The sequence below is a fragment of the Cyclopterus lumpus genome, chromosome 19, assembly GCF_009769545.1.
Source record: "Cyclopterus lumpus isolate fCycLum1 chromosome 19, fCycLum1.pri, whole genome shotgun sequence".
In the NCBI taxonomy this organism is placed as follows: Eukaryota; Metazoa; Chordata; class Actinopteri; order Perciformes; family Cyclopteridae; genus Cyclopterus; species Cyclopterus lumpus.
This window is the reverse complement of record NC_046984.1, coordinates 401,363-429,042: the sequence shown is the minus strand read 5'-3', so window position 1 is coordinate 429,042 and position 27,680 is coordinate 401,363. Positions and strand designations below refer to the sequence as shown.

Here is a 27,680-nt window from a genome sequence, read left to right as displayed (position 1 = left end):
AAATACTTGGTTAAGTGGGTTTCTATTCTGAACTAATGAAACAGTGATGATTTATAGTTGTTTTTTTAAGAATCCATTGAAAATACTAATACAAAGTCCAACCAGCACAGACTTGTCCATCATACTGCTTCTAGAATAGCTTATTTACAATCTACTGGAAGCAAAAAAACAACAACATTGCTTTAAGAACAAAACCAGCTAGCCATCCCTATTCAAACTCAAAAAAGGAATCATAAACAGAACAGAATATATTTTATTGATTGTGCTTTGTAACCCACAAAACCAGTTCATTTTTAGAAATGGAACATCTGTCAGGCACCAAATAGAAGTGCTAATAAACATCCATTTCAATTTCTCTCATTGAGATTCACAACAGCTATGAGTAGGACAGGGAGTACAAATAGTTTGTTTTATTAATTTACTTATATATTTATAAAGTTATTACAGGCTCATCTCCTGTGGTGGTGTTGTGTTGCACAACAGAAGTCACAGAGGAGTCACTCTATGTGTTTAACCATGCAAAAGCCCTTTAAGATTTGCCATAAAAGGTCACAGGATAGATTTGTTGGACAATAGACACAGTCAGTGTTTTCTCACTAAAACATACACAGAATGAGGCCATAGCCTGTGGATGAAAAGGGTAATCAAGACAGTGTAAATAATAGGCAAGTTAGCTAGATAACACCAGACTCCCCACCCCCTCATCCACAACCTTCTCTGGCTTCAGATCTAACTGGGCCAAAGTCTGCAGTGTACAGTGTAGCGCGTTTTCCCGGTCTCTCACTGTAAGCTAGTGGATGTTCTTGGTCCTGGAATCTCTGACTTTCAGTCTAAGACAGTGATATTGCCACCATCCTACTCTAAAAGAAGGCCAGTGTACTCATGTACCTCTATCAACCCCTACCCGTGGCACACAACAGTGCTCCTTCCATACAGTTCAGGTAGTCCTTCGCTGCCCTTAAACCGTCACCTCAGTCTTGCTACCTGTGCGGTAGTGCTGTGGGTGTTGTTGCTGCTGGTGGTGTGGTGGGACATAGTGGAGCTGTTCCATTGTGTGAGTCCGTCTGGAGGCAAACGCCTGCCTCTTTGTTGCTGTCTGGTTCATGGATAAAGTGTTGGAGTGCCCGGTGCTTCCTGCTCCCGGCGCCTCGCTGCCGCCGCCACTGTTAGAGGAACTGGGATGTGAGTGCATTTTGGTCATCTTGTAGCGATCCATAAGCGGCGTGGTTGGTACGAACACGTCTGTGTGGGAGATGGCGCGTGATATTGACTTGTCGCTGCCACGAAACCCGCCAGAGACGCTGCTCACCATGCCGCGCTTCAGTGACATCATCAGCTTGTCCGGCGAGAGCAGAGGATCATGGGATAGGAGGCGGTCTTGTGAGTACAGGCGATCTTGTGAATAGAGTCGGTCTTGAGAGTAGTGGCGGTCTTTTGAGTACAGGTGATCCTGCGACATGAGTCGGTCCTTGGAGTAGATACGGTCCTTGGAGTACAGACGGTCTTGGGAGGTGTGGCGGTCCTGTGGAAGAAGACGCTCTTGGGATCGAAGACGTTCAGCAGACAGGAGCTGTTCGTCTGAGAGGATCCTGCCTCCGTATGGGGACATACCATTAGAAGACATGCTGTAATCCTGCTGTGGGGCTCTTTCTGGGGACAGGACGCGGTCCTGGGACATGGCCCTCTGGACGCGACGGGGCCTCTGCCTTTGCTGAGACTGTTGCTGTGAGGACTGGGGAGTGACTTGGGAGATGGAGGACTGCGGGGGCTGGCTCTGGAGCTGCTGCTGCTGTTCCCGGTGCTGTTGAGCAAAAGATGAATGAGGTGAGTAATTCACAAGCTGAGGGGTAAACAGCTCTGCCGCCCACCACCGCCGGAAGAAGAAAAAAAAACAGCTATAGCTTCTAACAAATTCAAATCTGGAGACTCAGAGATAGCACACTTGCTTTGCCTCTTTGAAACGTGCAAGCTTAAATCAAGCACTTATGTACCCACCTGGTCTTGACCAATTTTGAGAACATGCAACGGAAGAGTGCCTCTTGCTGCCAGGTCGGGCAGGTGGCGCTTACGAGTATAGTAGTCGTCAACGTCTTTATCTGCTGCATAGGGGACGGCAATACAAAAGAGAAGCAAGAGGTGAAGAGGAGCTTCAGGGAGTGAATGCAAGAGGAAGCATGGGTAGGTGTTAGAATGCAAGGAGATAAATCGTATAAAGTGGGATTTAAGAACATTGCGCACAATGCAGAGAACAGTGTTGGCAGACCCATCTGTGTTTCACCTTTCCAAGCTCACAGAGGGGAATAGAAAATAGAAAGCGACAGAGGAACAGTCAGACTGTATTACATGCTAGGCACATAACATCCACACATCCAGGCTTCATCTGGGATTCTACAGCTCTGTCTGTGGAAGCAAACTTTTCAAAGGTCATGTGAAAGTATATACACATCATATCATACAGATATGGAGGGAAGCAGACACTTCATATGTACATGCCAGAAAGCTAATTCTATTATTGAACTCATTCTCACGTCACACTGAGAACTGCGTCTTAATGTTCTTCAGAGGATGTTTTATCCTTATTGCATTCATGTCTACAAACAACTTCAACATGCATTTAGAAGCAGATCGCAAAGACAACAGTACATTTCTAGAGACAGTAGTGTGTAGGAGTGAATGTAGCATCAACTGCATGCCACAACACAGACACATGCAGAAAGACAAAACCAGACACATTCACAAAACTCACATTTTAATAGTCCATTGTTATGAATACGCAAAATCTTTTTTCTTTTCTGAACACCAGCATTAACGTTTAACCAGCATACTAAGTCAAGGTGTTATTTATATGATGGGAATAAACCATTGAGAGCAGACCTCTCCACCTCGTTTACAATTTGTAGATGACTCTGAGCCTGTCGGTTCCAATAATGGGTGCCGCAGCGTTCACACCACCTGTAAAGATTACACTCCCCTTCAGCAGCGAGCCATGGGTGCTTGCTGCAAATCGATTCATTATGAGAGATAATAAAAACAAGATGTTCCTTTCTCAGGCATAACAGTCTTCAGGGTTTGGGCAGGGCATTGCAAACTCATCAACTATACTACCGTGGAGTGAATGAACATCTTGTGATGTATACTGTCCCGTGCTGCAATGAGCTAAATGCTTTTTTCAGTTTAATACCAATTTGCATTAATAAGCAGAAGCATTCTTCTCTTTTATTATCCCGACAATGAAAATGCTGCTCTATCTTCCCTCCACCACAATCCAACACGATCTATCAGTGGGCACACTCTAGTTGAGCAACAAAAAGAAGCTGCAGAGCCTTTTGGCTATTTGCTGCAACAAATAATTTGCTCTGGAAGCAGAAAGAAAGTTGGGATGACTGAAGGACATTGCCTAGGGATATCTTTCCATTTCAACACTGTCTCCTCTGTGGGCTTCTTTTTCTGACAATTGAATTAATTTGGTAATTTAGGGTTGGCTGTAGCTCATGGGGAGTGGTCATCCCGTAACCAAAAGGTACCCGGTTCGATCCCCGCTCTCCCCATAGTTGCATGTTGAAGTGTCCTTGAGCAAGACACTGAACCCCCAGGTGCTTCACTGCAGCCCACTGCTTCCTAATAACTAAGGATGCAATTTTTGTTTTGTTTTACAGCCTAAACTATTACGTTAATTCTTCCCGCAAAAAGACAGCAATATTGTTATGTTTTTCTCTCCCAATTGAACTGAAGACCAGCAAATAGATCAGCATCCTACAAAACTGTTTTGCCATTTAGTTGAAATGGTGCCTGGCAGCTACGAGTGGGAGCCAGTGTGGAGTGATCCCTGACGGGATGAGTTATAGATCGTCATCCTTCACTTTGCCTGCAAGCCAGCAGTGAAGTGGGGCAGTCATGATGAAATTACACAAGCCGTAAGGAATATTTGCGTTCCACTCTGAGAATATCATGAGATGAGACCTCATTACGCAGCAGAAACCCAGCATAGCACCACTAAATCAATACTGAGCCGGGCCGGGCCCAAGAAGCGGCTTAATGTACTTATACGCTTCAAGAGAAATAGTGGCTGCAGCCTTTAAGTGGAGACAAGGGGAGCATGGAATATCAATGACTCATACTTCCTTGAGATGACTTGGCTGATTTCATGAAGGATCAGAGTTGAGAAATTGATATTTTCTGATTCTGATTCAAGGCCCTCTCCATCCACTAAACGATCATTGGGGAGCTGCCAAAATATCCCCAAAATTGTTTACAGCTGAAACACTCTGAAGCCACTCAGTAAGTCCCAGTCAGGAGTCAGGAAAGCAGACTTAATGCAGTGTTTTTCATGCAGGGCATTGCGGCAGGGAGCCTACTCTTGCATTAGTTCAGGGAACTTGGACCTACTGAGTTTCTTCAGGGACGAGAACCGGTTGAGGTCGGCTTTGACGGCCGCCTCATAGGAGGGCGGCAGGTGTGACAGGCTCTGGAAGGAACGTGAGAAAGACAGGTCGTAGGGCTCCGTCTGCGAGGTCAGGATGCCGCTTATCCGATTGTTTTCTGGAGACACATACATACATATACAGACACAGAAAAGGAAAGAGAGAAAAATTGGCAGGCGGGCTTCTCCTACCCTCCCTGCAAAAAGCTAGCCAGGATCAGGCCATCATGGAAGGCCACCTGCTGAGCTAGAGAGGGAAGGATTGGAGCTGGAGCTTTAGTGTTACAAATATTTCCTGCAGGCAGAGGTGCTCTGAACCGATCTCAGAAAAAAACCCTGATTGGTCTAAATGAGAAATCTTAGTGGTTGGAATTGAGAAAGTATACTTTTTGCAAATTCAGGTTAAAATATTTCAAAATACAGAGACCAGAATTTCTTCAGACTTGTGTGAGGTTTAAATAATTCATTGTTGTTTCCAGGCTGTAGCTATCATTGAGGGCACTGAGGACATTTCCTTGGTAGTATCTCTAGTGTTGTAACAACCTGAGGATTTCAATATTTATTATTATTTTATTATCTTATAAGTTTTAAAAGGCTTGTTTTGGTATTCTTTTAGTTTATTAGGGTTATGGTTTAATAGCTTTATTTTCAACACATTATTTGCCACACGTTATTTTCTCTCAATACTGGATGTCTTACTTCAGAACTATTAAGTGTATAACTGATATAATATATGTTTAACTTGGAGATACAGATTTTCTGAAATACAAATGTTAAAATCGTTTCACTGGAGAAAAACAGTGAAACGAAAACAAAAACAGAGAGAAACAAACAGTTTTAATGTTAATTAAATATCAGCATATTTGAGCTCTGTCACTTTTTATTAGAAAGATTAAATATTCAACACTGTTCAAATTCAAATTTCTCCGACTACAGCACAACAGTCAAGCTGTTCTCCAGCGCTGAGCCTCACAAAGTGTTAGCAAACTAGCTTCTTGCTTTGCTCCTGGCTAAGAATAGATAATCCTGCCATGTAACTATGTGAGGAGTAACTGGATGCAGCATTGGGGACTGTTAGCTTGTCAGTCAAGTGAGGCAGCAGAGGAACCCAGAAATAAGCCAAACAATGTTCTTTCTAATCTTTCACTGCTTGGTGAGAGGCCCTGCTCCTCAAACTATGACACTCTAGTTCTTCCCGGCGTCAGTCTTGTTAGTATCCCCCTCATTAATTGCATACACTGTGTTTTTTTAATAAACTTCCGTTTTCACAGGGAACAAGATGGTTAGTGTTTGGTGTGGACAAGTTAAGAGGGAGAACGGGCCGGTTTGTTTTATTGTCAAGCAGAAGTCAGTCAAAATGAGGCCTGCTACCTGAATGTGTTGTACTCTGTTTTGCTAATGAAACAGAACATGGAGATCAAAAGAATTCACAATTGTTAGCCTAGAACTGTATCCAAATATAAAAAAGGGGCATGGTACATCCCCACCAGAATGATAGCCCACATCATGCAGGAAGGGGCAGCATTTACAGAACTCACTTGTTCAAAAGGTTTGGCTCATGGACCTGGTTGTTGGCTTTACACTCTAAAGTTACTCTCAAAAGCACAAGGAATCTTGGTCTATTTCCTCCTGCCTTCTAATTTTAACTTCACCTAAAAAAAGAAGTCGTTGCCTGAGCTTTAACTCAGCCAACGAGTTGAGCGTCAGCCTTTGAGAAATGGTTGCATATCTAAAACTCCAACTTGCCGGTGGCAGCGATGGGGGAGTAAAGGCGGTCACATCAGGCGAGCGTTTGTTGTTTGACTGACTTGACAGGTGACGTGGTGTCTTGACGGGAGGAAACAGTGGTCCAAAAAAGAAAGGAAAAAAGACAGCCAGACATCATACCAAACAACAAATGTGTTCTGCAGAGTGACCCTGCTCGTGGCAGTGCTGGGACGTGATCTGGGGCGGGGCGGGGGGCAATCGCCTGTCACTGATTTGACGTGATGTGATGCCAGGAAGAGGCACAGCGGGCGTGACTGGACCAAAACCCTCTTTTATTTTTTTCGTCTACTCTTTATCTTCCTTTCTCACACATGCACACAAACATCCGCAGTCTGTCCCATTCACTGCTGTCTTCCTTGCTCCGTCAATCTTATCTGTCCTACCATGCTGCCACCCACTTTCCTTCGCTCTTTAATTCTCTCTTGTCCTTTCAGTATTCCCCTCTGTCATTTTCTTCCTCACTTCTGCTCTATCTCGCTTTCCTCAGTGGGCTGTGAGTTTGTCACGCAGTGCAGAGCAGTGGACATGGGAGCGGCTCCACACCAGCCTCCCATGGACCGATACAAATAGAGCTTTAGTAACTGCTGCAGGATGGAAAGAAGGAAATGAAAGAGGAGAAGAGATGGAGATAAGAGAATCTGAAAGGGAAAAAAAGAGACTGAAATACAAGGAGGAAAGAATTAAGGGATGAAATGAGGAGGGAAGGTTGGGAGAGTTGTACGAAGGGTGGCGGCTGGGCCGGGCGACAGCTGGGGGTCCTGGGAGCTGAAGGATGTGAAAGCTCTGACTGGACTGTCTGCCACTCTGCATCAGTGAGGGGGCTCACACTGTGGCATGCTGTTAGCTCTCAACAGAAAACACATTTCACTGCTTCATCACGATGGACATTGCAACCGCACAGACCTGACTCAAGAAGTCTTTGCATATCTGTCATTTATTTCTTATTGCCAACAAATTCAAAGAAAAGAGCAAAAACAACAATTTATTGATCTAGGCAACACATATTGCCTCTCTCGCCAAAGGCTGGCACTGGGCACTGGGTGGCGTGTGCTCACGGTTCCTACGTTAAGATGAACATGGGCGCATGCACCTATCCTGATAAAGTCTTTGGTGATCCAGAATAGCTTCCTGAGTAAAACAGTGTGACGGTGTGACGCAGCAACACCATTTTTCCCGGTGATCGAAGTGTTGTGTGCTTTACTTGCTGACGTAGTTCGGCATGTCAGACTTGGACAAATTGGTTGCGTTATTTTTATACTGGCTCTTAATTTTTGGTTCTGTCACTATTTTTAATGGGTATAGCTCGGTAGCTAGCTAACCATAAAGGAATGTAAAGTTTCTCCATTCAGGCAAAACAGACGTAAAAGAGCACCGCAACAGAGCTAAACATCCATCTCTGAACTGCAGCTAGGGCCATTCAAAGGTGTGAAAGCAGGCTAGTCTAAACAGTCCTGGTGCCATTCATTCTCACTAGTGCACGGAATGGGTATTCAAATATAGTCCCCAACAAAAGCATGGGTAAGGTTTGATAAAAACTAAAGTGCCCAGCTGCCTTTAGAATTTGTTTTAACATTTCTATTAAAATTTGAAACTGTCGGTAGACCCTGTTCAAATGGGTTTGGGTCGGAGTGCCACAGATGTCAGAAAGTGGTGACACACTTGTTTTTTGGCTTTTTTGTGGTATTTGTTTACAATAAGAAAACTATCAAATAATACAAATTAAACTTTGTTATACCTTTCACATAAAATCACTATTGACCTTTATATACTTTCATGGGCCAGGAGGATTCTTTCACCCCCCCCCCCCCCCCCCCCCAACAAGACAAAAACAAATGTGCTTGTTCAAACAAACATCAAGAAGTATTAGCAAATGCTACTTAAATCAGGTCTGAAAACACAAGTGGAAGACACAAAGCCACAAACAAAGGGGTTGGTTTGGTTTGTGGTGCTTGTGAACACAACGTGTGCTGGAATGTGATGAATGAGTTTTTAAACTAGTTGTATGTATGACTTACCACGTCTCAATGATCGGTGAGCTACCAACCCAAGTGAAAAAAAAAAAATATTTCAAAGTCATGTTGATGATGAGAACAGAACCAACAGAACCTACAACAACCTTCTCCATATTCAGCATTCAACTCTGCCTCGTGGTTGTGCTTTTGGGTTCAGTTCACAGTATTGTAATTCTTACAGCATGTGATGTACACTATGATTGTGCATGGTTGTTTCAGTCACAAATATGTGTGTGTGTGTGTGGGGGGGGGGGTTCTGGTGTCAGTGGGCTCTATCTTGAAAAATACACTGCGTGCTGAAATTGTAAGCCTTTCAGGGCTGTGATCAAAGTATCTGTGTTAGATGTGTTGTTGAAATGGATTTTTCATGTTTGCCTTAGATCTCCAAGGCATTTTGTGTGTGTGTGTAATTCTGTCCAGAAACAGGCCATTCTTGCTGCAGTATTCAAGCTTAGACCCTGAATGCCTGAGAGCATATTTATGGCTGAAACAAACAGAATATAAATCAAAAGGCAAGATCAGAGTGAGTCATAAATACAGAAGGCAGTGAATATTCAGCGTATGGCCTCCTTTCTTTCCTTTTATCTCTGCTGTCTTTCCTCTCTCCATCCTCCACCTTGCTTCGTTATACAACCGTGACTCTCCACATCTCCCAGTCTGCGACCTCGGGCTCGCTCATAAGGACTGCTCCAACAAGCAGCTGCATGACATCAGTAATAAAATGGATTGGAGGTGATGCTCCTCACGGGGAGCACGAGGTTACGGTGATAACTTTCACACGTTTTGTCAACCAGACGACTGAATGACCTCGACAGCACATTCACTTGGTATGCCAATTGTAATCCCTTTATAAAAAGAGAAGGCCAGCAACTGGTCTGATCCCACTCACAGAAAAATGTTCATGACTATGGGAAGTGACACTTCTACGATTCAATCTTCAACGAAAAGCCTAATTTTCAATAACAGAATGAATTTGCGGTGGGGCAAATTGAAAAGAGGACCGTGCAACGTGGCTTTTCACACATCCATGTCAAGCACTAAATTCAAGTTAATGCCCACTGTCCAGGCTGCATCTCCATCACTGAATGCAGCTGTGAATTCTAGTGTGTCTTACCATTCTTAGGTGTGCGTGTAGGGCTACCTAGAGCCACATGGTTATAGTTGTGCTGATGAGTACCTGCAATGACAAAAGCAATGAAAGATCTGATCAGTGTCTATGAGGAAGGCTCTGTATCAGACCAAAAACAGACTGTCAGCAGTGTAAGGGTGACAATTAAAGAGATCATTTACCAATTTGAAGAAATGCTTTTCATATAATTCACACAATGCAGATTCATGTAGAGAATGTTATGCATTTAAAAATACCTTTTTATATTGTACAAAAGTCACAAAGCCACATTACCATTATATTGCTGCCAAACTAGTAGGTGAAAATATCCCTTCAGTTTAATATAAAAGAGATGAGAGGCATTTTGGGATGAGTGAAAGCCGCTCAGTGTTACCCTGCACAACCTGTTCACAGCAAAGAGAATCCAGAAAGTCATGAAGCTACAGCAGAAACCTTGCAGATAGAAAGACAGGTCTGTTTACAGCAGTTGTCACATCCTGTCCTTGAACATACTCTCCCATAAGAGAGTAAAGACACAAAGTACATCATTTGTGTATTCATCATGAAATAATGTGACTCTACTGTGGCCACCACAAGCAAACGGCCAAACAAAAGCAAGTGACACACGTATTCATCACACAAAGCATTTAAAAGAAAGGTGACATCCACACACAATCCGAAAGTCAAGCTCACCTTCCACTTTTGATCAGAACCATGAAGCAGAGGTATTTCAGATGCTAAGATAAACACATCAGTGTGAAAGATAACTCTGGACCTTTAAAACAGCAGTTCAACAAACCAGTTCTGAATCTCAACTTATGTACATGTCTGTATTGGATGTTTGTTGAATGTGATTGGTGGACATAGTTCTACGTGTGCTGGTATGCAGCAGTATATGTGACACACTGTCAAAGTGGTGAAGATGTTTTCTACAGTCAGAGCATTCACACACACACACTCATCCCCGTCTCTGGTCATTGCCCTCTCTTCTCTGGCTCTCTGTGTATGTGAGGATGGTCTAATCAGCAGTAACAGTCTTCTGTGTTGTCATCTGGGAGAGCGGAGCCATTTTAATTTCCAACTCAGAGAATAAACAACAGTTTCACCCAATCATGTGCAGGAGTGTTTGCAGTTGACAGGAAATGTGATGAGGTGGTACAGAGCTCTGCTGGGCACCGCAGTGTGGGGGTGCTTTAGTTGAAAGATGGGACCTTTACTGAGCCCATTGTACTGAGAAAGTTGATGAATGACAGCTATTCTCAGCAGTGTGTAGGACTGTGTGTATGTAAGTGGGTTTGTATGTTTGTATGTGAGGAGGAGGCAGCGATAGATGGAGACCCCGTCTAGAGTGTTGCCGTCGCGACACGTTCATTTGCTGCCTGCTGCTGTGCCTGTTTAAAAATGCATTAGAGCCAACTGCTGAAACAACCATTTACATTTACATCTGTCACAGAAGAGAAAGAGGACAGGGAGGCTCTCACATCACAGGTTCCAATATTTGCTCGAGTTATGGGTTCCTCTGTTTTCATATCAATGCTTAACAGAGATTCTCACCGAAGAGATCATTTAAAGGGGGAGTTCATAGTCATCCGATACTGTCTCTTGAATATATGAGATAAACAGCATTGTGATATAAATGTCTGTCTAGTTATATTGGTTGTAAAAGCTTTTAGTTGCTGTTCCTGCGACACACAGAAAGTGTTGTATATTATGTTTCTAACTGAAAGAAACAGAGCTGAGTGCTGAGAAGGTAGTTACACTCCAACCTAAAGAATAATTCATTTTCTGTGTTTGTATGGTATCTTGAATTTGATTTTTTTTGTGAATGTCATTTTCTATTTAACAAGTTTGCCACATCTGTCGTTTCTCAAATAAAAATCTTCCATAATAGCAAAACATCTAATAATTCAGTCCTTAGAAACTGCTAATTCTTTGGAACCACTGCTAATTGTTATGTGTGTAAATACATGTTAAACTGGTTTCTCTTTTTCCAATTTGCAATTTGAAAGACTAGATTTACAATGTTGTGTTACAACCAGGTAACTACAATATCTGATATGTATACTTTAAAAATTAACTGCTCACTTCACTGAGTTCACAAGTTCAGAGCACAAAAATAGATTTAGCTATTAGTAATATATAGCAGTTGGATGAAATGTAATCATTGTGATGGACTTTATTTTATTTTATTTTTCAATTGACAGCACACAAACAAAAGTAATTGCACAAGCGTTGTCCCTGGGTAGGTCGTCGAAAAACACAATGGAACCGGCTGCCACAGTTTTCCCAAAAGGAAGGTTAACATTCCAATAATGCAGGAGTCAGGATGTAGCAGGAGACTACAAATCTAAATCCACTCTAGTCTCTTCCCATCTCCCACTGCATTCCCTGTGAACCTTAGAGAAGAAAGCCTTGCTCATATTTCTTCTTGACTCGTATTTTTGGTTAATTACCATCAGCTGAGCCGGTTGTCTTGTTCATCTCAGGAGCAACCAACCGAACCCGACCTGACCCGCAAACCACCAACCCGTTATTATAGCAACACAATTGTCAGAACTGGGACAGACAGCTGAGCGCCGTGTGTGTGTGTGTGTGTGTGCACGTACGTGTGTGTATGTTTGAGAGAGAGTGACAGAGAGAGGGGAAGGAAAGGTGAACTGTTGCATGCAATGTTATTGTAACTTATTAATAACTTAACTGCTTGATCACCCCAGGGATGGGTCAACAAATCATATACATATCATACATCATCCGTAGTTTTCTCTGGCCCTCTCCCCAATCTGATCAATGATGACATGTATAGCCGCATGTCGTCATTCAACTGCTGGTTGTCCAGGTGGTGCCCAGCAAACAATGTGGGCTACATAGATAACTGGAAGACTTTCTGGGGAAAGCCTGAACTGATGAGTCCAGACGGCATTCATCCCACTTGGGATGGAGGGCGTCTCATTTCTGCGAACATGGCGAAGTTGATTAACAGACTTAATCCATGACCCAGAGTTCAGATCAGGAAGCAGAAGCAGAGTTGTAGTCTTCCACCCTTCTCTGCACTTCCATCCGAGTAGTTACCCACCCTTAACCTTAACTCTATAGAGACTGTGTCTGTCCCACGGCCACTTAAATTAATTAAATCAAAAGTAACCAGAAGAGGAGTCATACAAAATAACCTCATAAAGGTTAACATCACTACTGCCACAGTGCAACAAAACAGGATAATTAAATGTGGACTCCTAAATATTAGATTTCAATTCAATTCAATTCAGTTTATTTTGTATAGCCCAATATCACAAATTACAAATTTGCCTCAGAGGGCTTTACAATCTGTACACATACGACATCCCTGTCCCAGGACCTCACATCGGATCAGGAAAAAACTCCCCAAAAATAACCTTTAACAGGGAAAAACGGGAAGAAACCTTCAGGAGAGCAACAGAGGAGGATCCCTCTCCCCGGATGGACAGAAGCAATAGATGTCATGTGTACAGAATGAACAGCATTTACAAAGTTACATAAACACATTACATGAATATGACAATGTATGAATGGAACTCCAATCCATGAAACAGAAGGAGGTAGAGAGGAGGGGGGGGGCGGGGCATCAGCAGGGCCAACGCGGGAGGCCGGCTCACCAGGCATCAGACACCTCCAGGTCCAATGGATCCTATGAGACGTGAAGTCACAGCGACTCCGGGGAGGAAGCAGAGTTAATAAGGTGCAATGGAGAGATGTAAATTCATCCATAAGGAGAGAGAGAAGAGGAGATAGGTGCTCAGTGTATCCTAAAACATCCCCCAGCAGCCTATAAGCCTATAGCAGCATATCAAGGGGCTGGACCAGGGCAAACCTGATTCAGCCCTAACTATAAGCACTATTAAACAGGAAAGTCTTGAGTCTATTCTTGAATGAGGTGACTGTGTCTGCCTCCAGGACTGAAAGTGGAAGCTGGTTCCATAAAAGAGGAGCTTGATAACTGAAGTCATTAGAACTGCCACACTGGCAAGTGAAATATCCCAGACTTGATCATTAATATATATTATCAGCACAGCTCCTTGCCTTTCAATTAAAAGTAAAGACAGATAACCCTGACATGGACCGATACTATGCAATGTTCTCCATCTGAAGTTTTGTCTCCAGTGAGGGCTCCAGAGAGACGGGCCGAGCTGAACGGAACACTGAGAAGCAGCAGAAGACTGGAGCTCATTAAGAACCTGGACAGCCAGAAGACTGCCCCTGTAATCTGGGGACCAATTAACCGCATTCAAGAAAAAAGTCCCAGTCCAACCAGCAACACCAACCTCTCAGAGCTACGAGGCTGCTTATTGGCTCGGACCGGCCCAGCACACTACCAGCCGCCTCGCCTCTAAGAGCTGACATCTCAAAATAACCTCCACATGCATGTTACCATGAAGCAGCTCCTGAAAAGGTATATGGGGTCTCACAGTGAGGGTGAGACCCCCATATACACTCTTATCCTTTTATTATTGCCTTCATTGCCTTACATTTACACATAATATGCAGAGCCAGTGCTGTTGTCTAATCATATAGTGGGTTGATTATTTATGATTGACATGCTCTCCAGATTGTTGGGTTAAACAGGGTCCCTATCTAAATTGCTAAATGGATGTTTTTCTGTCAGTATGTTGATGACGCAGCTGTGTGTTTGTAAGATGGCGTCAGTCAGATTTAGTGTCTGAATCAACTATAACACTATGATGGTCTTAGATATTTCCTTCTGTATAAAGTCACCCTCACCTCCTTGAGAGGATTACACACATTTTATTTCCCTTTGCTTATAACCAAACTCTGGAGAATACCTCCGTGGCGAGTTTGCATAATAGCATCCAGATGGCACACAAGTGACTCAGTTATCTGACATTTGGCGTGGCATTTTGTTTCACATCACACTTCCAAACATCACATCTACATACAGCACACAGGGGAGGCAAGAGAATGCTGAGCCGGCCAAAAAACACCTTCAACCCATTGCCAAGGTTAAATGAGCATTGATTTCTCCGAATTTGCATTCTGTGTCCAACAACTGAACATCCACATCATGATATCCAGTCAGCTCTCTGTGGATGGTTTGTGTCTGTCTTTTTTACAAACATGGAAGTCATTGGTAGATTAGAGATGAAGCAAATCTTTAGGAGAACTACAAGGGAGCAAAAAACCTACAAACAAACAAATTCTTCATATTTGCTTGAAGAACTGATCAACTTCCAAATGTGACCTCCCAAATGCCAGACCAGCCAAAACCAACATATTGGACAGTTCCACATGTCGTTATTAACACATTTTTAAAATGTTAAGAAGGTATACAGTATTCTGCAAAATAGTTTGACATCAACGTTCTTGTCTGTTGACAGGATTGTTCATGTGAGGGCTCACTGATTGGTTGATGAATATAGAGCCCTTATAGTCACAAGGAAGCAATATTATTGAACATTCCTGCTAGAGAGCATTCTCCACAACCATCATCCTGTGCACTTGACTAATTACATTACATGTTATTTAGCTGACGCTTTTATCCAAAGCGACTTACAATAAGTGCATTAAACCATGAGTCCAAACTCAGAACAACAAGAATCAAGAAAGTACAATTTCTTCAATAACGTTAAACTACAAAGTGCTATCAGTAAGAGACATTTAAGTGCTACCAAAGTGATAATACGACGCTACCTTCCCTATTCAAGGTATAGTAAAAAAAGATGTGTTTTTAGTTTGTAGAGACTTTCTGGTGTCCTGATGTCAATGGGGAGCTCGTTCCACCAATGAGGAACCAGCACAGCAAACAGTCGTGACTTCGTAGAGTGTTTAGCTTGTAGTGATGGAGCTACAAGCCGATTGGCAGAAGCTGAACGAAGTGAGCGAGGTGGGGTGTACGGTTTGACCATGTCCTGGATGTAGACCGGACCCGATCTGTTCGCAGCACGGTACGCAAGTACCAATGTTTTGAAGTGGATTCGGGCGGCCACCGGTAACCAGTGAAGGTCACGGAGGAGCGGAGTCGTGTGGGTAAATTTCGGGAGGTTGAAGACCAGCCGAGCAGCTGCATTCTGGATGAGCTGTAGAGGTCGAATGGCATTAGCAGGTAGACCTGCCAGGAGGGAGTTGCAATAGTCTAGCCGTGAGATGACCAGAGCCTGGACCAGAACCTGTGCCGCCTTCTGAGTGAGAAGAGGTCCTATTCTCCTGATGTTGTACAGCATGTACCTACAGGAGCGTGTTGTTGCAGTAATGTCGGCAGTCAGGGAGAGTTGACTGTCTAGTGTCACACCGAGGTTCCTGGCAGACAGAGTCGGAGCCAACACTGAGTTGTTGAAGTTAATAGTCAGGTTGTGGGTGGGAGAGCCTTTTCCTGGAAGGAGGAGAAGTTCAGTCTTGTCCGGGTTAATTTTCAGGTGGTGTGCGGACATCCACTGAGAGATGTCAGTCAGACATCCACTGAGAGATGTCAGTCAGACAGGCAGAGATTCGTGCTGCTACCTGTGTTTCAGATTGGGGAAACGAGAGGATCAGTTGGGTGTCGTCAGCATAGCTGTGGTAGGAGAAGCCATGCGAGCGAATGACAGAGCCGAGAGAGTTGGTGTACAGAGAGAAGAGAAGAGGACCAAGGACTGAACCCTGAGGGACCCCAGTAGTCAGAGGACAAGGCTCAGACACAGATCCTCTCCAGGTTACCCGGTAAGTGCGGTCGGTGAGGTAGGATGAGAAGAGTGAGAGTGCGGTGCCTGAGATACCAGGTCCTGGAGGGAGGAAATAAGGATATGGTGGTTCACTGTGTCAAAGGCAGCAGATAGGTCTAGAATGATAAGGACAGAGGAGAGAGAGGCTGCTCTAGCAGTGTGAAGCTGCTCGGAGAGAGCAAGGAGGGCAGTCTCTGTTGAGTGGCCTGCCTTGAATCCAGACTGGTGAGGGTTGTTGCTGTGGAGATAGGAGGAGACTTGGTTAAAGATAGCTCGCTCTATAGTTTTGGAAAGGAAGGGGAGGAGAGAGACAGGTCTGTAGTTATTGACTTCAGACGGGTCGAGAGTGGGTTTCTTCAGGAGAGGGTTGACTCCGCCTCCTTCAGAGAGTTGGGGAAACAGCCGGTTGAGAGGGAGGTGTTTATAAGATGGGTGAGAAAGGGAAGAAGGTCGGGAGCAATAGACTGGAGAATGTGAGACGGGATGGGGTCAAGGGGGCAGATGGTTGGGCGGGCAGAGGTTATCAAGGTAAGAACTTGATTGGGAGACAGGAGGGTGAAAGAGGAAAGCGAGGGGGAAGAAGATGAAGTTACTGGAGGTGTAGTTAAAGAAGATGGAGTAGTAAATGAGTAGCGTATGTCGTCTATCTTTTTTGTAAAGTAGTCAACAAAGTGGCTTGGTAGAAGGGTGGAGGGAGGGGGGGGGAACAGGGGGGTCAAGGAGGTTGGAAAAAATAGAGAAGAGCTTTTTGGGGTTAGACAAAGAGGATTTGATTCTGGATTGGTAGAACAGACTTTTGGCGAGAGAGCAAAGGAAGACAGTAAGAGTAGCAGGTCACATGACTTCTCTGTCTGGATGTTGAAGTCACCCAGAAGGATGAGCGGGGGGCCATTTTCTGGGAAGTTTGATAGGAGGACGTCAAGTTCTTCCAAGAAGTCTCCCAAGGAGCCAGGTGGACGGTAGAGAACAACAATGGTTAGATGAACCGGATGAGTAACCGTCACTGCATGTAATTCAAAAGACAGTGGGGTAAATAATGGAAGCGGGTAGAGAGAAAAACTCCATTTGGGTGAGATGAGTAGACCTGTGCCACCACCCCGACCAGAGGGTCTGGGTGTGTGGCTGAAGGAGAAGGCCGAGGAAAGAGCAGCAGGGGTTGATGTTGTCTGGTGTGATCCAAGTCTCAGTGAGAGCCATTCCTTGCCACCAGTGAAGTCTCAGTTTGCTAGAATGTGAAATTCTTGCCAAACTGATAAAGGACAAAGATCTGTTTACCTCAAGGTAAAAAGTAGAATATAGTTTATTCCCTAGTAGATTTGGATTACAGAGCAAATATTTAAATCCTAGCTGGTTTGGTTGACTTTTCAGTTACTTGTGTAAAAAAACAAGAAATCGCAGCTCAAAAAGTTCAAATTAGAAAGACAGTACAGACTAGCATTCTAGTATAACTAAATACAGCAGATACAGTAGTAATATAGCAGATAAACTCTTTAAAGAATATACTCAGCAAGATACAGGACTAATAATAGCATGAAGTTAGGACTCTCATTATATAGTTTTGTATGCTGCTTAACCATTTGTATACATGAAGTCTCCATCCAGCAGATGTGCTGCTAAATGTCTGTGCTTGTTGATTGATCTACATTTTATTCCTATTCACAAGCCATTCTCTCAAATCTGAGGCACAATGTTTTACCGTAAGCTTCATACTTCTTACTTTTATATTTTTATACTTGTTAATTTAAGTTCATAAAACAAAACATCACTTCATGCACCAGATGTGAGTAAGCCTACCAAATCAGAAAAACCCTTCCACTGCTATGAAAATGCAGACTGTTAATATATTTGGTGGTAATCAAGGTGGACAAAAACAGACCTAAAAACACTGACGGAGAGGCACAATTTAACGAAACCCTAAAGGCTCAGTATCCCAACAATAAAAAGTGGATGTAGGGGTGGGGGGTTAAAGTGACACAGACAGCATAAGAAGAGGAAAAGTATGAAAAAAAGAGGCTGTGTTGGGCCAGTGGGATGAAAAGAGAGAAACAGCAACACGGGCCAGTGATCACAAGGCAGCCCTCCACCCTCAACACCGCCCAGCCCAGATCTATTAGACAGCCATCCTCAGCTCTCTGCTCCACTCTCCTCACGACATCCTTCTCTAAAAACAACAGCCCTGCCATCCCATTAGCCCTGCCAAGAGGAGCTACTGGAGTTATAAAAGGCCCAGAGGAGGTGGTGGGGGTCCAGAGTGCACTGTGCATGTGTGCAAAATGTGTGTGGCACATATGGATGTGGATGTCTCTGTCCTATTGGCTGTGTTGACAGCCCAGTGCTACCAACACGTCCCGGCCATCCTCTCACAGCAAAGGAATCGGAGGAAAGGGAAGCCACCGTGGGCTTGACGTTTAACAATTGACAAAAAGTGTTCACATTTAATCGCTAAATGTTAACTTAAATTTCAATTCAATTCAATTCAGTTTATTTTGTATAGCCCAATATCACAAATTACAAATTTGCCTCAGAGGGCTTTACAATCTGTACACATACGACATCCCTGACCTTTGACCTCACATCGGATCAGGAAAAACTCCCCAAAAATAACCTTTGACAGGGAAAAAAGGGAAGAAACCTTCAGGAGAGCAACAGAGGAGGATCCCTCTCCCCGGATGGACAGAAGCAATAGATGTGATCTATTTTCTTAATTTTTGTGAGTACACGAGCTGCAGCATTCTGGATCAACTGGAGGGACTTAAGATACTTATTAGAGCAGCCTGATAATAAGGAGTTGCAGTAATCTAGTCTGGAAGTAACAAATGCGTGAACCAGCTTTTCTGCATCTTTTTGGGACAAGATGTGCCATATTTTTTAAATGTTACGTAGATGAAAAAATGCAATCCTTGAGATTTGCTTAACGTGGGAGTTAAAGGACAAGTCTCTGTCAAAGATAACGCCAAGATTCTTTACAGTGGTGTTGGATGCCAGGGCAATGCCATCTACAGAAACCACATCACCAGATAATTGATCTCTGAGGTGTTCAGGGCCAGTAAAATAACTTCAGTTTTGTCTGAGTTTAACATCAGGAAGTTGCAGGTCATCCATGTTTTTATGTCTTTAAGACATAAACAAGGTTTAGGATTCATTAATAGGCTTGAGTCAAAGATGGCTGCTACTCCACCTCCTCGGCCAGTGCCTCGAGGAATGTGAGTATTAATATGACTTGGAGGAGTTGATTCATTTAGGCTGACATATTCTTCATGGCTCAGCCAGGTTTCAGTAAGACACAATAAATCAATGTGATTGTCTGATATTAAATCATTTACTAATACAGCTTTAGATGACAGAGATCTAATATTTAGGAGTCCACATTTAATTATCCTGTTTTGTTGCACTGTGGCAGTAGTGATGTTAACCTTTATGAGGTTATTTTGGATGACTCCTCTTCTGGTTACTTTTGATTTAATTAATTTAAGTGGCCGTGGGACAGACACAGTCTCTATAGAGTTAAGGTTAAGGGTGGGTAACTACTCGAATGGAAGTGCAGAGAAGGGTGGAAGACTACAACTCTGCTTCTGCTTCCTGACCTCAACTCTGGGTCATGGATTAAGTCCGTTAATCAACTTGGCCATGTTTGCAGAAATGAGACGCGCTCCATCCCAAGTGGGATGAATGCCGTCTCGACTCATCAGATCAGGTTTTCCCCAGAAAGTCCTCCAGTTATCTATGTAGCCCACATTGTTTGCTGGGCACCACCTGGACAACCAGCGGTTGAATGACGACATGCGGCTATACATGTCATCATTGATCAGATTGGGGAGAGGGCCAGAGAAAACTACGGTGTCCGACATTGTCTTGGCATAAGTACCGATTCCACATTAATTTTAGTATTAATTTTAGTGAGTCATTACCGCCGGCATGTATCATAATCTTACTGTAACTACGCTCATCTTTAGCCAGCAGTTTTAAACAAGATTCAATGTCGCCCGCTCTGGCCCCAGGGATGCATATGACTTTGGTCCCTGGCTTCCCTATCTTCACCTTTCTGACTATGGAGCTACCTATAACCAGAGTGGGTTTCTCAGCGGGTGCGTCGCTGAGTGGGGAAAACTGGTTTTCGAAACGTGAAGAGGTTGGTGGTGCTCAGTGGGCTTCTGGTACTTCTGTTCAACCCTTTCGAACAGTCACCCAGCCATCCGGCTGCTCGGGGGCTGCCGGGGGACAGCTAACAGAGGCTAATGCTAAAGGCTCCGCACGGCTATGGGGGGAGGCGGGCTAACTAGCGTAACTGTCTGAGCTTCGATGGTGCGGAGCCGTGCATCTAACCCACTTAGAACTGCCTCCAACCTAGCAAATGAACTACACTTGTTGCATGTACCGTTATCATTAAGGGAGGCAGAGGAATATCTCTACATGAGACACTCTGAGAAAGAGGGAGTGGGAGGGGTAGAAGAAAACATCGCAAGCTGCTAAGCTGGCAATCGGAAGTGATGCAATACGCTTACCGGAAGAGAGAGAGCGATGCGTTCAGGAACTACCATAATAGCCCCACTTCACTCGGTTAGTAGGGTACAAAGCTTTAGGCCCCTGGACAGATGTATCTCCCACCTCCTCATTGATTTTACTGGCAGAGCAGGAGGCTTAACACCCAATTGCAGCACTGCTGATAATGCTTATAAGCTATATTTATAGCACATCTAGCTCTGCTAATTTTAACTGCCACTGCTCATTCTTAACTGACTGACTACTGTAATAGTTTGGGCTTAGTTAAGAACACAAATTAACCCTGAGAAACAGTTTAAATAAAGGTCCATCATAACAATCTGTTTTGATGCTAATATTGTTTGACATGAATCAACCTTTAGCTATTTCAGAGAACCTTGTATCATGGCAACTTGTTGGGAAGATGTAAAAGAGGAACTGGGCAATCGATGATCAGCAATACCTGCCATGAAAACAAAAAGGACAGCACCCACAGAAACTCAAACTCATCCGCAGATTGGACACAGCACTGTAAACCCTGCACACCCTGCTCCAGATAACTAGAGCCCTTGTGTTAATAGAGCAAAATTGGGTAACCCTTTTTTACACGCTATGAAACATTAGTTAAGAATGAGTACACACACACTTAATTCATCATTTATAAAGCATTGTTCCACACTTTATAAATGATGGATTATATAATGCTTCATAGTGTGCAGTTATTATAAAGTGTTACCCAAAATGTAATTCGAAAAGCTACTGTCGAAAACTACTGTGGCATAGCTGTGTGCTTGATACCAAAGGTGTCAATAAAATCAAATGAAAATGAATGTGCTACGAAAATATAAAACAAGAATTTAGAAACTACTCAGCTACAACATCAGACAATGTGCAACTGCAAGACTGAAAAGACACACTTCAACATTATTAACTCAGCATGTTGTCCAGCTCTTCAAAATTACGCTTTAAGGCCACATGTGTAGAATTTGTGGTTCATGGCATTTCTTTTATTATTCTGGATGGCATCGTTTTAGAATTTTGCAAAATTGGCACAGCGTTTGTGTTGATTTCAGCGTGCTCATGTCCTTTTGTTCCCCACCACCAAATCATCAGCTTTTCTAAAGTGTGAGGTTATCACTGCTCATCCTGAATTCATTTAGGCAGGTTAGTGATGATCCTCTGGACGCTCATCACTCGGCCCGCCGCATTAACAGATTAAGCCGCTAAACTGTCCTCATGCGAAAATACTCATATTTTCACTACACCAGCTGCATGTGATTACTCCAGGCTGAATCTCCGCAACAGATTGGTCGATTTGAGTGAATGACACCTCATTTGAATCGTTAGAGAAAATACAATTGAGCCATGCCCACAAAAATTAGTCAAGCATAATCAGCAAGGCACCGTCCTGTGTGATTTTCACCCCTATAAACGCCCAGAATTATTTAAGTGTTACAGTTGTGTGTGTAGCATATAGCTTTGTAAGGTCCGCAAACGTGCCGAGTAGGCTGACTCGTTGCAAGATATTGATATCCATTTAGTTGCCGTTTGAGTTGAGTTTAGAGCGTGTAAAAACGGATTATATATATTTGTGTCAACATGTTCAACATCATTATATTCTTTTTAGGGCTTGGCACATTAACACGTTATTAATGCGTTAACGCAGCAAACCATTAACGCCGACTGATTTTATCATGCATTAACAGCAGTTCTGCTTTTGCATTGGGAGGGGCTTAACACTGCTGCACACATTGACCGAGAACATAGAGAAAGGCACTTTTAAATGGACATTTTCATTTAAAATCTCTACCAGACGGCGTAGTTAATAAAAGCAAAGTTATTTGTAACCACTCAAACTGGAGTTATCTTATAACCGGAGGACTACGAGAATGAAGTACTACGAGAATGAAGTACTACGAGCATGAAGTACTACGAGAATGAAGTACTACGAGCATGAAGTACTACGAGCATGAAGTACTACGAGCATGAAGTACTACGCACATGAAGTACTACAAGCATGAAGTCCTACGAGCATGAAGTGCTACGAGTATGAAGTACTACGCGCATGAAGTACTACGAGCATGAAGTACTAAGAGTATGAAGTACTACGAGTATGAAGTACTACGAGCATGAAGTCCTACGAGCATGAAGTCCTACGAGTATGAAGTACTACGAGTATGAAGTACTACGAGCATGAAGTACTACGCGCATGAAGTACTACGAGTATGAAGTACTACGAGCATGAAGTACTACGAGCATGAAGTACTACGCGCATTAAGTACTACGAGCATGAAGTACTACGCGCATGAAGTACTACGAGCATGAAGTACTACGAGCATGAAGTCCTACGAGCATGAAGTACTACGAGCATGAAGTACTACGAGCATGAAGTACTACGCGCATGAAGTACTACGAGCATGAAGTACTACGCGCATGAAGTACTACGTGCATGAAGTACTACGAGCATGAAGTACTACGAGCATGAAGTACCACAAGCATGAAGTACCACGAGCATGAAGCACCACGAGCATGAAGTACCACGAGCATGAAGTACCACGAGCATGAAGTACCACGAGCATGAAGTACTACGAGCATGAAGTCCTACGAGCATGAAGTACTACGAGCATGAAGTACCACGAGCATGAAGTACTACGAGCATGAAGTACCACGCGCATGAAGTACAACGAGCATGAAGTACTACGAGCATGAAGTCCTACGAGCATGAAGTACTACGAGCATGAAGTACCACGAGCATGAAGTACTACGAGCATGAAGTACCACGAGCATGAAGTACCACGAGCATGAAGTACTACGAGCATGAAGTACCACGAGCATGAAGTACTACGAGCATGAAGTACCACGAGCATGAAGTACGTCTTAAAGGCGTCACGCAGCATTGAAACAACCAGTGGAGCGAAATTTCGTCAGACTACTGCGGCGTGCGGGAGAACTGTGGATAAACCAACGCAGGAACAATGAACACATGAACAATGAACACATGAACAATGAACACATGAACAATGAACAATAAACACATGAACACATGAACAATGAACACATGAACACATGCACAATGAACAATGAACACATGAACACATGAACAATGAACAATGAACACATGAACAATGAACACATGAACACATGAACAATGAACACATGAACCATGAACAATTAACAATAAACACATGAACGATGACCACATGAACAATGAACACATGAACAATGAACACATGAACACATGAACAATAAACACATGCACCATGAACACATGAACAATGAACACATGAACAATGAACACATGAACCATGAACAGATGAACAATGAACACATGAACAATGAACACATGAACCATGAACAGATGAACAATGAACACATGAACAATGAACACATGAACAATAAACACATGTACCATGAACACATGAACAATAAACACATGAACCATGAACACATGAACCATGAACACATGAACAATGAACACATGAACAATAAACACATGAACCATGAACACATGAACAATGAACACATGAACAATAAACACATGAACCATGAACACATGAACAATGAACACATGAACAATACACACATGAACCATGAACACATGAACAATGAACAATGAACAATGAACACATGAACACATGAACACATGAACAATGAACAATGAACACATGAACAATGAACAATGAACAATAAACACATGAACCATGAACACATGAACAATGAACAATGAACACATGAACACATGAACAATGAACAATGAACACATGAACAATGAACAATGAACAATGAACAATAAACACATGAACCATGAACACATGAACAATGAACACATGAACAATAAACACATGAACCATGAACACTTGAACAATACACACATGAATCATGAACACATGAACAATGAACAATGAACACATGAACACATGAACAATGAACAATGAACACATGAACACATGAACAATGAACAATGAACACATGAACAATGAACACATGAACAATGAATACATGAACAATGAACACATGAACAATACACACATGAACCATGAACACATGAACAATGAACAATGAACACATGCACAATGAACAATGAACACATGAACCATGAACACATGAACAATGAACACATGAACAATGAACACATGAACAATGAATACAAGCCTCGGCCAAGTGGAGAGCAGCAGACTGCAGACCGAGTCCTGCAGAGGACAAAGGTCGGTCTGAGGAGCGTCCTTAGAAATGCAACGAAACCCGGCGTAGGAGCCTCAAGTAGCACCGTCAATTTGTATGAAACGGAGCGGACTACAAAAATGGCGGTGGGGTTAGTGTAACTGCTTTACAGACTAAAAGTCTGCACAGTAAATTCCAGCTGTGTTTTTTTTTGTGCTAGACCTGTTCAGAATTTTTTTTTTCAAACAGATTTATATTCTGTATGTTAACTTGCTGTTGCTCCCAGAGTGCCTGTTATATTGTTCTGATAACATTACTTTAAAATAAAAGCGTGCATTACAGTAGTTTTTAATTCATTCTTGAATTTTGCGCATAATGCGATTAATCGCAGTTAATCACAGAAAAATCATGCGATTAATCGATTAATTTTGTTAATCTTTGCCCAGCACTAATTCTTTTGTGATTAGTCCTTTGTTTCACAGTCTTTTCCCTAGCGCCTAAATCCAATTGAAACATTCATGTACAAATATTGAGTGGTGCAACTTTTCCAGTTTCCCAATTCTTATCGTGTATTGCATTCAGTAGGACTGCAGGAAGTTATAAAGCATGTACTGAATACAACAAAATTCAGTTAGGACTCTCATTATATAGTCTTGTATGCTGCTTAACTATTTGTATACATAAAGTCTGCATCCAGCAGACAGTACGCTGCTAAATGTCTGTGCTTGTCGGTTAATCTACATCTCATGTATGCTAATGAGTGAGAACCAATTAACATACATTTTGAATTAGTTGAAATGAATAGCTACACTAAACTGCTCAGATATCATTATGCATTCATAGATAACTCCAATAATGAGTCACTAGAGCTGCAGATTGCAAAGCTTCTGTGTTCTTCCAAGTGCAATAAAATCCCAGTCCAGACTGTTTCTATCTATATTGGTAGTAAGTATCTCTCTTTATCTCATAACTCTCAATCACCCCCAAGACACCAAAGGCCAAGTAGTTACTTGACATGTCACTGCCTCTGCAGCTTGACAAATGTGCCACGATCGTCTCAGCAGGGATGAGGAAGGGCCGGAGGTTGAGATGGACTTCATATCCAGTTCATTTTGAAGTGTGATAGACAGTGAACCCACCGTGGTCTATTGTGACCCTGTGTGTGAAAAGGCAATAACAGATCCATTTTATTGAAGTAATGCTTCATGATGTTTCTACAGAGCTCATCTGGTTTCACTCAGTTCTCTCACTACAAAGCTGAGGTGACGCTGGCTTTAAAGGTAATAATCCGTCCTGAAAATCAAACAGTGGAACAGTATGTATTTACATGGGATGTAACATCGTAGGAATAAAAAAGCCATTTATTTCAACAGTTGAATGACATACCAACCGACTCCATTTGTGGACTGTTGAAAAGCAGACTTCCTTTGAGAGGAGGCGGAGGACGAGGAAGAGGTAGAGGAGGAAGAGGAGGGTCCGTATATCTTAAGCAAGGATAAGCACAGATTTATCTGATGTCTTCTTAAAATAGAAGAAGTAACATCATCAAAACTGCCTTTATCCATGCCTTTATAGACCAGCCCTCCTCTCCACTGAGAAGGACAGAGTCGAAGACCACGCACACCATAGAGGTTATTCAGACATTCATTTCAGTAAAGTGGGCAACGCTGAAAAAGCTTTAGTGAAACAGTTCAAAACATATATTTTAAAGGGCAGGGGTTAGAACAGAGGAGTGAAATGGGACCAGTTTGGTTTTAAGGTACAACACGGTGAAAAAAACAACAATGTGGGCCAGCTGCAACGAACATCAAGAGGTACATAGTTTCTTGTTTACATTCAGTATGTCCTAGTTTGGTTAGTTTTTAGTTAGTTCTACTCATATAATGTAATTGTTGGTTGAATCCAAAACTCTAGTACAACTCTTTACATGTCTCCTTAAAGGCGAGCCCACATCACCACATCATTGATTAGAACAGAACCAGATAGGGGTGCAACGGTTCATGTATATGCCCATCTGATTTGGTTTGAGTACATGGGAACTATGACTGTGTTTGTCAGCTGGACTATGCCAATTGGCTTAGCCGCTGGATATAAAACTCATAACATAAATTAGTGTTTATTTAAGGCCACGTTTCTCCCAGCAACACTAGACATGGAGAGCTGGATCGGACCCAAACTGTGTGTGTGGAACTGAAGTTGAGTGACATGCTAGCCTAAACTATTTGCAATGGCATTAGACCATTACAGGGCTAAATATTCCTTTACATGTGCAGTATTCAGTCCATTGAGCCTGCTCTAAAAACCAGCACAAGCTACATTCATTCAGGACATGTCCTCTACCTGGGCGTCGCTCGACAGAGGGTATAAAAACAGAGTGACGTAGTGTAACTCATTCTTGACAAACAACAGTTTATCGACCTAGCACTTGCAACCTCATTGTGACATTGTGACAACAGCTGCCAGCTGTCGTTTGTCATTGCAGCTCTTCGTTAAACCACGCTGTCGTTTTTACATTTCTTTTTGTGTTTGTGTGAATTAAACATGTAATGTGTGTCACTTTAATCAGTGTGCTTTAGAGGGGTATTTCTGTCCCTCACGGACCCAAGCGGAGCCAATTGTGTGAAGTGTAGGTTCATCAAAAACCTTAAAAAATAGTTTTTACTAAACCGTCATTTGTGTGTACCGTTACACCCCTAGAAGCAGCGCATATAGACTGCACACATGTATCATAACACAGACAAGAGAGCTACATGGCATGGAGGAAATACACAGGTTAGGTATATAGATAGATAGAGGTTAATGGGAAGGCACTGCACTACAATTAACAGGCCAGGTGGAAGCTGCCTCCAAACACTGATCACATATTACTTTAGACTACCACTATCAATCATCAACAGGCTCATAAGGAAAATGTAGAAATAAAGAAGTGGTTAGAGGCAACTTTGACCCTTTAACAAAGAACAGCCATCCCTACCATGGTGACTCTGGGAACGGACCGGCCAATGTTTTTCCCCTAGAAAACAGAACCAAGTGGTTATTTATTAGAT

General features: G+C 42.8%; 1 protein-coding gene across 5 annotated transcripts in view; it reads right to left on the bottom strand.

Annotated features, from left to right (window-relative positions):
* Window positions 1-27,680, bottom strand: part of LOC117748823 (protein shisa-6-like) — a 67,159-nt gene continuing 39,479 nt past the window's right edge. For 2 of the 5 annotated variants that reach the window (XM_034558915.1, XM_034558917.1), the window contains 4 exons: window positions 4,387-4,539; window positions 1,996-2,099; window positions 1,497-1,717; window positions 1-1,277 (listed from right to left, as the gene is read on the bottom strand). In XM_034558915.1, the coding sequence (XP_034414806.1) occupies window positions 959-1,277; window positions 1,497-1,717; window positions 1,996-2,099; window positions 4,387-4,539 (797 nt within the window). In that variant the 3' untranslated portion in view covers window positions 1-958. Of the gene's footprint in view, window positions 1,802-1,995; window positions 2,100-4,386; window positions 4,540-8,202; window positions 8,224-9,313; window positions 9,377-27,607; window positions 27,647-27,680 lie in introns of all 5 variants that reach the window. The other 3 variants (XM_034558913.1, XM_034558914.1, XM_034558916.1) reach the window with 3 other exon arrangements.